This window comes from Solea solea, chromosome 12, assembly GCF_958295425.1.
Source record: "Solea solea chromosome 12, fSolSol10.1, whole genome shotgun sequence".
Taxonomy (NCBI): Eukaryota; Metazoa; Chordata; class Actinopteri; order Pleuronectiformes; family Soleidae; genus Solea; species Solea solea.
Genome location: NC_081145.1, coordinates 2,225,518 through 2,238,694, shown reverse-complemented (window position 1 = coordinate 2,238,694; position 13,177 = coordinate 2,225,518). Strand labels below are relative to the sequence as shown.

Below are 13,177 nucleotides of genomic sequence, written 5' to 3'. Positions count from 1 at the left end.
TTATTGATGCTGCTGATATTACTGCTGCTGCTGTAACTGCTAATGTTATTGCTGCTGATGATGATGTTACTGCTGCTGTTACTGCTGCTGCTGTTACTGCTAATGTTATTGCTGTTGCTGCTGTTACTCCTAATGTTACTGCTGCTGTTACTGCTGTTACTGCTGCTGCTGCTGTTATTGCTAATGCTGCTGCTGCAGCTGTTACTGCTGCCGCTGTTATTGCTGCTGCTGCTGCTGTCATTTATGGTTCGTGCCATTTTGGAAATCACTGAGGAGGAAATTCAGACTTCTTGAACGCAGCATTTTTATAACAGAAAATGAAAAATAATGACAGACCAAAATAATACCGATGAGTTTGAGATGTTAGATCAACACTGAACAATAAGAAGAACAACAACAACAACTATAAGAAATGAAACAGAATCAAAAACATAGAAAATAAATTCATTTTTTTGTGTGTGTGTGTCTCTTCACTGATTGGTCAGCCACCTTCATCCATCACAAATGAACCCCCTGACCTCTGCTCCTCATCCTCACTCACTAATCGCTGGACTTAGACAGATTTGGCAACAGGCTTATTACTGTCATTTCACACACACACGCACGCATGCACGCACACACACACACGCGCACACACACACTGTGTTGATTCAATGTTTCTGGTTTATCTGTGAAACAATGTTCTCTGAAATAATAAATAATGTTTGTAAAACACACAGAGACTGTGAGCGCCCCCTGCTGCTGAGAAACAGGACTGCCAGCAGAGACACAAGGAAAAAACTCAAAATAAATAAACTACACAATGTCACATGATCACGTCTTTATCTCAGTGTGAGACAGACGTTTGTAAACCACTCACTCTCCAACACCAAAGTCCATAGAGAAAATCAGTGATTTCACACACACACACGCACACACACGCACACACTGCTGCCTCCATCACTAAGTTCAAATGTCTTATTTTGTCACTTCAGTGTTTGAAATCCAACGTTCAGATTGACCTCAGTGACACAAAGTGACCACACGAGGCAGCAGAGGAACAGCAGCTAAAATCACTGATTTTCTCTATGAGCTTTGGTGTGGGAGAGTGAGTGTGTGTGTGCGTGCGTGTGTGTGTGTGGGGGGGGGGGGGTGAGTGGTTTTTTCCTAGTGTTTCTGTCTCTCTTCATCATACCACCAACCTTCAAAACCTGGACTGTCCCTTTAATGCTTTAATTTTCAGATGCAGAAAAATGTTCCAGTATAAAGTGAAGGTGAGTTCTTCCTCCTCCTCCTCCTCAGTCTGGACTGAAGGGCCAATCACAGCAGAGAATTAATGTCTCTGCATCGGTGTCACTGCTCCTACAGGTAAACAAGGTGTGTGCGTGTATGTGCGCGTGCGTGTGTATGTTACACTCACCGCTGTGTGCGCTGAACCAGCGGGGTGTGATGTGGAGGGGCAGAGTGTCAGCCAGCGACCCCCGGGACCCCAGGTACACTACCCCCCCTCCTCCTCCTCCTCCTCCGGTGTCCTGGTAACCGCCGGTACCGTGCTGCGGGGCGGCTGTGGTGGTGCTGTTGCCCCCTGACCCCCCTCCACCTGCCCGCTCTGAGTCCGTTGCTCTGTGGGTGTAGAAGCCGAAGGGCACGGCGGGACTGTGTTCGATACCCATCCCGGCCACGGAGCTCACGGAGCGGCTCCGCAGGCCCATGGTGCCGCTCGGCCGGTAGTGACCGAAGTGGGACGAGGGTGGTACCGCGCTGTCATCCGTGGACACGCCGGGAAAAGCGCCGCGGGGCCGGCCCGCCGTGCTCTGCTTTCCCCCCATCCGACACCGCTGGGTGGAGCAGCAGGGGAGAGCCGGCTCGGGCTGTGGCCCCTCCCCGCGCCCCTCGCCTGTCTCTCGGCCTGTCTCTACTGTTTGTCCCTCCTTGTGTCTCCGCAGCCGCGTCAACTCTCCGCAGACGCAACAGTGCGTTTCCCCGCTGATCGACGCATGAGCCGCCGCTGATTCACCTCCACACACACCGCTGTCTCCCTCCGTGTGTGTGCGTGTGTGTGTGTGTGTGTGTGTGTGTGGGTGCGTGTGTGTGAGCGGCAGCAGGCTCCTCTTCCTCGGCTCGGCCCCGCGGATTAACCCGCCCCGCGCGGAGCAGCGCAGCTGCCGCAGAGTTCAGGCCGCCGCTGCCGCCTCATCTCCGCGCAGACACCGTGACAACTGTTGCTCTGTCTGAGCGACAACACACACGCACGCACACGCGCACACGCACATACACACACGGCCCGTCCGAGAGAGAGAACCGGAAATAAAGAGGATAAAGATCAAATATAACGGCGGGGATCAAACAACATCAGGGTTATTAATAATAGCTTACCTATTTTAGCGGAATCGTTGAGGATTTATACTGTATGAGGTATAAATGTCTGAGGAACCGGTTATAGTTAAGGTTAGTCATTAACTGGTCATGGTTAACGTTAGTGATTAACTGGTTATACGTGCACCTTCTTGTTTAGTTCCGTGTGTGTGTGTGCGTGCGTGCGTGTGTGAGAGCGCCCCCTGTGGTGAGAAGCAGCTACGTCCGTTCTCAGCTATTTCTCAGACACACACACACACACACACACAGATGATTCAAACCTGTCTTTTTATTCAATCAAAAAACATGTACATTTGTTTTTGTTCGACTCGATATACATATATCATGTGTATATATAATGTATATATATACATGATGTATATATATACATTATATATATCATGTGTATATATACATGATATATATCATGTGTATATATAATGTAAACAGTATATAAGTCTAAAATGGTTGAAATCATTGACTTGTGATTTATAAACTTTATGATTGACTGACAGAAAAAGCTTTGATAATTTTTTCATCATTTTGAGCAAATTGGCAAAGTTTAGCTTAGCTCAGCCTAGGACAATAGCTAGCTTATCATTCGTCCTAGGACAACAGTTAGCTTAGCATTTGCCCTAGGACAATAGTAAGCTCAACATTAGTCCCAGGGGGAAAGTTGGCTTAGCATTAGTCCTTGGACAACAGCTAATTTAGCATTTGCCCTAGGACAGTACTTCTCAAATAGTGGGGCGGGACAACTCATACAGTGGTTTATACAGATAAATCAATAAATATTATCAGGTTCTCAATAGAATTTCAATGGGGGGGGGGCCGAAAAAATATTTGTCCTCTAGGGGGGGCATGACAGAAAATAACTGAGAACCACTGCCCTAGGACAATAGCTAGTTTAGGATGAGTCCAATAGGAATAGTCACAGGTTGTCTGTTAGTTGTGAAAACAGCTTGAAAATATATATATTTATATATATTATATATATTTATTTATATATATTATTATATGATATAAAGTCTTCAAACTCTTTGATTTTCCCCCCCACAAATAATTTCAATGATTTTATTTACATTCTAATGTCAAATCATGAGAAATCAGAGAAAATGTCATGAAATCACGTCGTCTTATTGTTGTCATTTCTGTGGACATCTATGACATCATCACTGTGACATCATCGCTTTGTCTTGGCTGGAGAACTTTCCCAGGATTCATCAGGTGAAGAGGGTCCAGCATGTCCTTCACCCCCTGCATCAGCTGCACAGCTGCAGGCCCCACCTCCTCGCACAACAGCGCCCTCTTCCCTAAACCCACGCCATGTTCCCCGGTGCAGGTGCCGTCCATGGCCAGAGCTCGCCTGCACAAAGCACCACAACACGTCTTTATCTCACTGTCAGACAGATGTTTGTAAACCACTCACTCTCCCACACCAAAGTCCATAGAGAAAACCAGTGATTTTAACATCACAGGAGTTGTTGATCCACTGCTGCCTCCCATCACGTTCAAATGTCTTATTTTGTCACTTCAGTGTTTGAAATCCAACGTTCAGATTGACCTCAGTTACACAAAGTGACCACACGAGGCAGCAGAAGAGCAGCAGCTAAATTCACTGATTTTCTCTCCGGACTTTGGTGTGGGAGAGTGAGTGTTTCCTCAGTAACAGGTTACCTGGCGAGTCTGTCGGTGAACAGGTGGAGTCTGTGCAGCTCCTCTGGGTCGTCGGGATCGACCACCAACAGGCAGTGAAAGTTCCCGTCACCTACGTGACCTGCGATCGGACCTGAAGGAGGAAAACTTCCCAAGGTCAGAATCAAGCACTTTCAAGGTCAAAAACTCAAAATGATTATTTCACAGTTTTATCACGTTAATTAAAGTATGTTGATTAAAACCGTGCTTATAATGGTCTCACCTGTCAGCCTGCTTTCAATTAGGTCCTCTTTGGTCTCCGTAATGATTTGAGGCAGTCGAGACAGAGGGACACACACATCTGTGGCGTAGGCCTGTGCGCACACACACGCACACGCACATACACACACACAGTGGAGCTCGGTGAAAACACAACTCTGTTTTCAAAATAAAAGCCAGGGTTCCCAAAACCTTGGTTGACATAAAATTCAAGGACTTTCCAGGACCAACTCCCTCAAATTAAAGGACTGAATGTGCTGATGCAGCTTAAGACGGGAGGATGAGGATCTTGGTCTTTTGTCTTTGGTGAGTCAGAGATCATCACGTCCTCATTTTCTCTCTCTCTTAACTTTACTCGCTCGTTGATGGTAGACAGTGATGATGTCAGTGACAATGTGAGTGATGATGTTAGTGATTGTGTCAGTGACGATGTCAGTGATGTGAGTGATGGTGTCAGTGACGGTGTCAGTGACATTGTCAGTGATGTCAGTGATGGTGTCAGTGACGATGTCAGTGATGTGATTGATGATGTCAGTGATTGTGTCAGTGACGATGTGAGTGATGATGTCAGTGATGATGTCAGTAATGATGTGAGTGATGATGACAGTGATGATGTCAGTGATGTGAGTGATGGTGTCAGTGACGGTGTCAGTGACGATGTCAGTGACGGTGTCAGTGACGATGTGAGTGACGATATCAGTGATGATGTCAGTGATGTGAGTGACGATGTCAGTGATGTCAGTGACGATGTGAGTGACGATGTGAGTGACGATGTCAGTGACGATGTCAGTGACGATGACAGTGATGATGTGAGTGATGATGTCAGTGATGATGTCAGTGATGATGTGAGTGATGATGTGAGTGATGATGTCAGTGATGATGTCAGTGATTATGTCAGTGATGTGAGTGATGATGTCAGTGATGCGAGTGATGATGTCAGTGATGTGAGTGATGTCAGTCATGATGTCAGTGATGTGAGTGATGATGACAGTGATGTCAGTGATGATGTCAGTGATTATGTCAGTAATGATGTGATTTATGATGTCAGTGATGAGAGTGATGATGTGAGTGATGATGTCGATGATGATGTCAGTGATGTCAGTGATGTGTGTGATGATGTCAGTGATGATGTCAGTGAGGAAGTCAGTGATGATGTCAGTGATTATGTCAGTAATGATGTGATTTATGATGTCAGTGATGAGAGTGATGATGTGAGTGATGATGTCGATGATGATGATGTCAGTGATGTCAGTGATGTGAGTGATGATGTCAGTGAGGAAGTCAGTGATAATGTCAGTGATGTCAGTGAGGAAGTCAGTGATGATGTCAGTGATGTCAGTGATGTGAGTGATGATGACAGTGATATGTCAGTGATAATGTCAGTGATGTTGTCAGTGATGTCAGTGATGATGTGAGTGATGATGTCAGTGATGGTGTCAGTGATGACAGTGATGATGTCAGTGACGATGTCAGTGACGATGTCAGTGACGATGTGAGTGATGATGTGAGTGATGATGTCAGTGATGATGTCAGTGATGTCAGTGTAGCTGTGAGTGATGTGAGTGATGATGTGAGTGATGATGTCAGTGATGTCAGTGATGTGTGTGATGATGTCAGTGAGGAAGTCAGTGATGATGTCAGTGATTATGTCAGTAATGATGTGATTTATGATGTCAGTGATGAGAGTGATGATGTGAGTGATGATGTCGATGATGATGATGTCAGTGATGTCAGTGATGTGAGTGATGATGTCAGTGAGGAAGTCAGTGATAATGTCAGTGATGTCAGTGAGGAAGTCAGTGATGATGTCAGTGATGTCAGTGATGTGAGTGATGATGACAGTGATATGTCAGTGATAATGTCAGTGATGTTGTCAGTGATGTCAGTGATGATGTGAGTGATGATGTCAGTGATGGTGTCAGTGATGACAGTGATGATGTCAGTGACGATGTCAGTGACGATGTCAGTGACGATGTCAGTGACGATGTGAGTGATGATGTGAGTGATGATGTCAGTGATGATGTCAGTGATGTCAGTGTAGCTGTGAGTGATGTGAGTGATGATGTGAGTGATGATGTGAGTGATGATGTCAGTGATGGTGTCAGTGATGGTGTCAGTGATGGTGTCAGCGATGATGTCAGTGACGATGTCAGTAATGATGACAGTGATGATGTCAGTAATGATGTGAATGATGATGTCAGTGATGATGTGAGTGATGATGTCAGTGATGTCAGTGATGACTGATGTGAGTGATGTGAGTGTTGATGTCAGTGTAGCTGTGATGATGTCAGTGATAATGTGAGCGATGATGTGAGTGATGATGTCAGTAATGATGACAGTGATGATGTCAGTGATAATGTCAGTGGTGTTGTCAGTGATGTCAGTGATGATGTGAGTGATGATGTCAGTGATGGTGTCAGTGATGATGTCAGTGATGATGTGAGTGATGGTGTCAGTGATGATGTGAGTGATGATGTCAGTGATGTCAGTGTAGCTGTGAGTGATGTCAGTGATGATGTGAGTGATGATGTCAGTAATGATGACAGTGATGATGTCAGTGATAATGTCAGTGATGTCAGTGATGATGTGAGTGATGATGTGAGTGATGGTGTCAGTGATGATGTCAGTCATGATGTGAGTGATGATGTCAGTGATGATGTGAGTGATGATGTCAGTGATGTCAGTGTAGCTGTGAGTGATGTCAGTGATGATGTGAGTGATGATGTCAGTAATGATGACAGTGATGATGTCAGTGATAATGTCAGTGATGTCAGTGATGATGTGAGTGATGATGTGAGTGATGGTGTCAGTGATGATGTCAGTCATGATGTGAGTGATGATGTCAGTAATGATGTGAGTGATGATGTGAATGATGATGTCAGTGATGTCAGTGATGATGTGAGTGATGATGTCAGTGATGTCAGTGATGATGTGAGTGATGATGTGAGTGATGATGTGAGTGATGATGTGAGTAATGATGTCAGTGATGATGTCAGTGATGATGTGAGTGATGATGTCAGTGATGATGTCAGAGTGTGTGTGTGTCTCTCACCTTACAGCCTGGTCTTAGCGACAGTGCTGCGTACCACGCGTCATGACGAGCTTTCCACAGACGCTCCCGTGATTCTGTGTCTTGAGCCCAGAGAAAATCTGAGCCTTGGTTACTCTGAGCGATTTCCTCTTTGGAAACACACACACACACACAGAGAAACACACACACAGAGAGAGACACACACACAGAGAAACACACACACAGAGAGACACACACATTAATTATTAAATAATCTCCTATAATCCAACTTTTCTCTGTCATTTTTAAAGATCTTCAGAGGGAGGAGCTTTAGGTGTCACAATCACCTCACACCAGCTGATGTAATGAGACTAACCTGGTTAATGAGAGAGACTAACCTGGTTAATGAGAGAAACTAACCTGGTTAATGAGACTAACCTGGTTAATGAGACTAACCTGGTTAATGAGAGACACTACCTAACCTGGTGAATGAGACATACCTCGTTAATGAGAGAGACTAACCTGATTATGAGAGAGACTAACCTGGTTAATGAGACTTACCTGGTTAATTAGACTAACCTGGTTAATGAGACTTACCTGGTTAATTAGACTAACCTGGTTAATGAGAGAAACTAACCTGGTTAATGAGAGAGACTAACCTGGTTAATGAAAAGATCAATGTCACCATTTTGTAAATGAAGAAAGACAAAGTTATTCTTTTAAACCTAAAATACAAACAGATTATATCAGGAAATAAATGTGTTTGTTGAAATAAATGTAAATAAAAGTTTAAAAAGAAAAGTGTGTGTGTGTGACACCTGTTGTGTTGACCTGCTCCTCTAGGCTGCGCTGTGAGCCGTGAAACTCCAGGAACAGAGTCGGTGTCACAGGATACGACAAACGACTGAAGCGGTTACACGCATCTATCATGACGTCATCCAGGAACTCTGCAACACACACACACACACACACACACACACACACAATAGTAACAGCTTATTTTCATCCCCAGCCTTAAAAATAAAAGTGTCTCAAACATTGTGCTCACTGAAGTGACAAAATAAGACATTAGAACTTAGTGATGGAGGCAGCAGTGTGTGTGTGTGTGTGTGTGCCTGCGTGTGTGTGCCTGCGTGTGCGTGTGTGTGTGTGATGGAGGCAGCAGTGTGTGTGTGCGCGCGTGCACGTGCATGCATGTTTTCTATGAGGGGCATTTTATGCCAGCACACTATACTAAAACGCCTTAACCGCGTCGCCTACGCCTGCATAAAGACTGAAAAACACGCGTGTGACACACATGCGTACAGACACGCGTATCGCGAGTACACCAAATAATGAAGGGTGACGGGTGATAAGTGTAATGCCACGTGCAAACGCAGCGTACGCCTGTGCGCACGCTCGTCTCAATGTACAAATAATTATTTAGTATTTAATTTAATTTAATTTAATTTAATTTAATTTAATTTAATTTAATTTAATTTAATTTAATAATTATTTATTTGTAATTAATTATTCATTGTTTATATTTATTAATTGTTTATTTTAATTAATTACTAATTATTTATTTTTAATTAATTATTAATTATTTTTAATTTTTAATTTATTTATTTACGGAATAATTTCAGCTACTTTAAAAACAAAAAATATCCTGACAGCTCTGATGGGTCTTGGGGTTCATCTATAAGTTCTGCTTTCTTCTCAACAATCCTGTATGAACCTGAGACTATGTGTAACAGCTGATCTGTGTAGATAGAAAATGAATAACGGTCAGGTCCTGATGATCCACTGACCTCAACATCCCGTTATAGGCGTGCACACGCTATAGGTCGTTAGCGCGTGTGTGACTATTGTACTAAAGCCAACGCTTCAGACGCCTTAGCGTGTGCACGTGTGACTGAAATAAACTGTCACATCGCTCTCTCTTGGTAATACATGGACCAGACCCGTCGCCAGACCTCAGTTTTAAGGGGGCATATGAAATGCATGGGGGGGGTGGGGGCACAATTATTAGCCTACAGTACGTATATTTTTTATCATCCTATACTCTATTCGCGCAGCATGTTTGATTTCCACAAACACTACACAGTGTGTGTCTGTACACTCATGTAGAATTGTACTTAACAGTCACGCGTGGTCTTCATGTCACGTATTTGAGGCGTAGTTCACCCGTCACGCACCCGTCACGCACCCGTCACGCGTGTGCAGCATCTGCATGACGCCTACGTGACGTCCGTCTGTCAATTGAAAGTGAATGAATGTACACACACACGTTAGAGGGTTGATGTCATCGCATAGACGCTGTACACGCATTTTTAGTAGAGTGTGCTGGCATAAAATGCCCCTGATAGTGCGTGTGTGTGTGCGCACGTGTGTGTGTGTGTGTGTGCCTTGTGTGTGTGTGCGCGTGTGTGTATGTGTGTGATGGAGGCAGCAGTGTATTTTCTCTCTGGACTTTGGTGTGGGAGAGTGAAAGTCTCTCACCAATGCGAGCGATGGGAACTCCGGCCTGCAGGATCTGCACTGTGCTGTCCACGGCGTCCTGGACTGAGGGAAAGGAGCAGACGGCTGACACCACAGCCTCTGGGATGCCGTACAGGCGTAATGTAGTCTTGGTGATGACCCCCAGCGTGCCCTCTGACCCCACAAACAGGTTGGTCAGGTTGTAGCCAGCCGCAGTTTTCCTGAGGATTAATAATGAGGCATAAAGTGAATGAGAACAGTAAAGAAAAAGACTCTTCTGTCTGCATGTGTGCTGAGGTCACCTGGGTCGGCGACCTCTCCCTGCTGTGTGGACGACGGTGCCGTCAGCCAGAACCACCTCCAAGTTCAGAACGTTCTCCCTCATGGTTCCATAACGCACCGCGTTAGTGCCGGACGCACTCGTGGCAGCCATTCCACACAGAGACGCGTCTGCTCCAGGGTCTGAGGCAAGAGGATGGTGACCAGTCACTGACCAGTCACTGACCTGACACTGACCTGACACTGACCTGACACTGACCAGACATTGACCAGACACTGACCAGACATTGACCAGACACTGACCAGACACTGATCAGACACTGACCAGTCACTGACCAGACACTGACCTGTCACTGACCTGTCACTGACCAGACACTGATCAGTCACTGACCTGACACTGACCAGTCACTGACATGACACTAGTTAGTGTTGTGTTACTGACCCACAGGAAACCACAGACCAGTTTCTCTCAGGAAGACGTTCAGAGTCTTTCGAGTCACACCAGGTTCTACAGTCACATCAAAGTCCTCCTGGTGCAGATCCAGGACCTGGTCCATGTTCCTCAGACTGAGACATGCACCCCCCTACAGGCAGACAGAGGAAACACAGTTCAGACAGACAGACAGACTGTGTCTGTGTCTCAGTCCAGGGTCTGAATCCTCTAAAGTCTGGATCCTCTAAAGTCTGGATCCGTCGTCCAGTTGTTGTCAAAGTGTGTCACAGCGCTGTGGGCGTGTCCTAACTGACACATGAATCATATTAATAAAAATAAACAAATAAATCACCAGAAAACATAAACTTTATTTTCCATGTGTGTAAATATAGCAGATTTATGGGATGTTTTGTTAGAATAACAGTCTGTGATTCAGGACTTTGAACTGTAGAGGGCAGCGCTGAGCCTCTTGGGCACAGACGGATAGATTATGAAGAAGAAGAGAAATCAGTTCAAAGTCCTGAATCACAGACTGTTATCAATACATCCCATAAATCTGCGCACGCACACACACCTCTCACCTTCACAGCACTGACTCCGCCCTCCAGGCCCGTCCCGGTGCCAAAGGGGATGATGGGAAATCTGTGGCGGTGGCAGAGTTTGGCGAGAGCGCTGACCTCGTCCACACAACGAGGAAACAGAACCACATCTGGAGGAAAACATCTACACAACAGAAACACACAAATCATCACTGAAAAGTGAAAATATTCACATTTAAGAAGCTGAAAATGTGAGAAAGTAGATTTAATTATTAAAAACACTCGAGTTAAACGGTTGCAGTCGTACAATAAAGCGGTGTGAAAGTGTCAGGTCAGCTGACTCATCAAACATGATGATTATGACAGTGATCATGTGACGTTCACTGACCTATGGACAGACTCGTCTCTGCCATGTTGTTCTCTGACCGCGTCACACAACAACACACCGTCATCACCACAGATCGATCTGAACGCAGAGAGAACGCCGTCCTGACACACACTCTACACACACACACACACACACACACACACATTAACTCAAGCACGTGAGGAACATAACTCTGTGATGATCACGTCTTTATCTCACTGTAAACCACTCACTCTCCCACACCAAACTTCAGAGAGGAAACCAGTGATTTTAGCTGCTGGTCCTCTGCTGCCTCGTGTGGTCACTTTGTGTCACTGATTTAATTCATTAAAATAAGACATTTGAACTTAGCGATGGAGGCAGCAGTGGATCAACAGCTCCTGTGTGAGAGTGACTTACAACTTTACAAACTTCCGTTTCCTGTTGTTGAAGTGTGGCGGTGAGACAAAGACGCGATCATGTGACGTAGATATACAAACAGCTGACACTCACAGTGCTGTAGTGACGAAAGTTTCGCTGCTGAAGCACAAAACGCTTCAATGTCAAACCGAACACCATCGTTTCCGCTCACACTGACAACCGCCGCCGCTCCGCTCACCTGTCAGACACTTCCGTTTTACAACACTTCCGCTAAAAGCTTTTCACAATAAAGTCAATCATTGATCGGTTTAACCATATTTGTCTTACGAACGTCCGCACAGGGCGGCCATCTTGCCACAGTCAGCTCTTCATGGGTTTAACCCTCTGTTGCTTCACTCTTCTTCTTTTGATAACTGACCGCCAAGCAAGCACAAAAATGTCCCATTCAAACTGAACCTTTGAATATACATATTTACACACCTACAGTATATAAATATGCTATATATACATATATATATATATATATATATATATATATATATATATATATAGGTCAGATGTAGCTGAACAAAGTAGAATGTTTAATAATGTATCATATTTTTAAAGCTTGCTTTTAAAAAGGACATTTTTTGGCACTTATTATATATATATACTACTACTAGACGTGTATATATATATAAACATATATATAAAACTGCAGTTTCAAGGTTTTACATGTTTATACACACGTAATATGCATATATATACATTATGTATATACACAACTGTAAAAACAACGGTTTAAAATCGTTATAAATAAATGTTTTGTGACAATGAAAACTTTAAATTTATATATTCAGGTGAAAATTGTGTAATTCATTGTTTCCCTCAATTTGGATCATTTCAGTTTATATTTCTTTACACACTGTTGTGTCCAAACCTGGTTCACTGAGCAAAGAGCCACAACAGATCCCTGACACTCCAAACCTGCAGGGGGCAACCACATCAGTGGTGGAGCCCCAGGTAACAGGAAGGAAGTGCCTGAGGAATAAAGGAAGCATGGTGTGAAATGTTTGGAGCTGGTTCAGTCAGCTTGCTTGCTCCTGGCCATAGCTCCTGATCGACAATTGAAGACACCACTTTAGTACAGTAGAACCTAATTGGGGAAATATACCGTATTTCCCCAATTAAAATAGTTCCCTGGTGTCCTAATGAACATGTCTGTGACATGCTTTGGTCAAAATACCATAAGGATGAAGCACCATAGCAGTTCAATAACTCTGCCAAACCCGCCCCTTTCAGAACGCTCGGTTTTGTGCATGGTCCCTTTATATGCAAATGAGACACAGGCAAACACACACCCACTTCTTCCAGGGGGTTTCTGATTTGTCCTTTTTACTGCGCTCACTCGCTCATGTCCTGTTCCCTCTGCTCCATTCCTCTCCCCCTCCCTCCACTAGTTCTCTGACAATATCAACATGGCAGCGTGCGCGGAAATTGCG

At 44.6% G+C, this 13,177-nt stretch overlaps 2 protein-coding genes across 3 annotated transcripts in view; both read right to left on the bottom strand.

Annotated features, from left to right (window-relative positions):
- Positions 1–2,564, bottom strand: part of znrf1 (zinc and ring finger 1) — a 7,477-nt gene extending 4,913 nt beyond the window's left edge. The window contains exons 1-2 of the mRNA XM_058646400.1: positions 2,356–2,564; positions 1,400–2,210 (exon numbers count right to left, since the gene is read on the bottom strand). Of these exons, the coding sequence (XP_058502383.1) occupies positions 1,400–1,808 (409 nt within the window). The 5' untranslated portion in view covers positions 1,809–2,210; positions 2,356–2,564. The remainder of the gene's footprint in view (positions 1–1,399; positions 2,211–2,355) is intronic.
- An 830-nt stretch (positions 2,565–3,394) lies between these two features.
- On the bottom strand, positions 3,395–11,973 carry ldhd (lactate dehydrogenase D). Of its 2 annotated transcripts, none has more exons than XM_058644416.1 (11): positions 11,829–11,973; positions 11,358–11,470; positions 11,012–11,153; positions 10,440–10,581; positions 10,021–10,180; positions 9,740–9,939; positions 8,077–8,205; positions 7,301–7,428; positions 4,253–4,343; positions 4,012–4,123; positions 3,395–3,700 (listed from the first exon to the last, which is right to left on the bottom strand). In XM_058644416.1, exons 1-11 carry the CDS (start codon positions 11,892–11,894, stop codon positions 3,496–3,498), a joined length of 1,488 nt encoding a protein of 495 aa, XP_058500399.1. In that variant the 5' UTR covers positions 11,895–11,973; the 3' UTR covers positions 3,395–3,495. The 2 variants fall into 2 exon arrangements, with proteins under 2 accessions (XP_058500399.1, XP_058500400.1); XM_058644417.1 differs by having other exon boundaries at positions 10,458–10,581.
- Between the last annotated feature and the right edge of the window lie 1,204 nt (positions 11,974–13,177).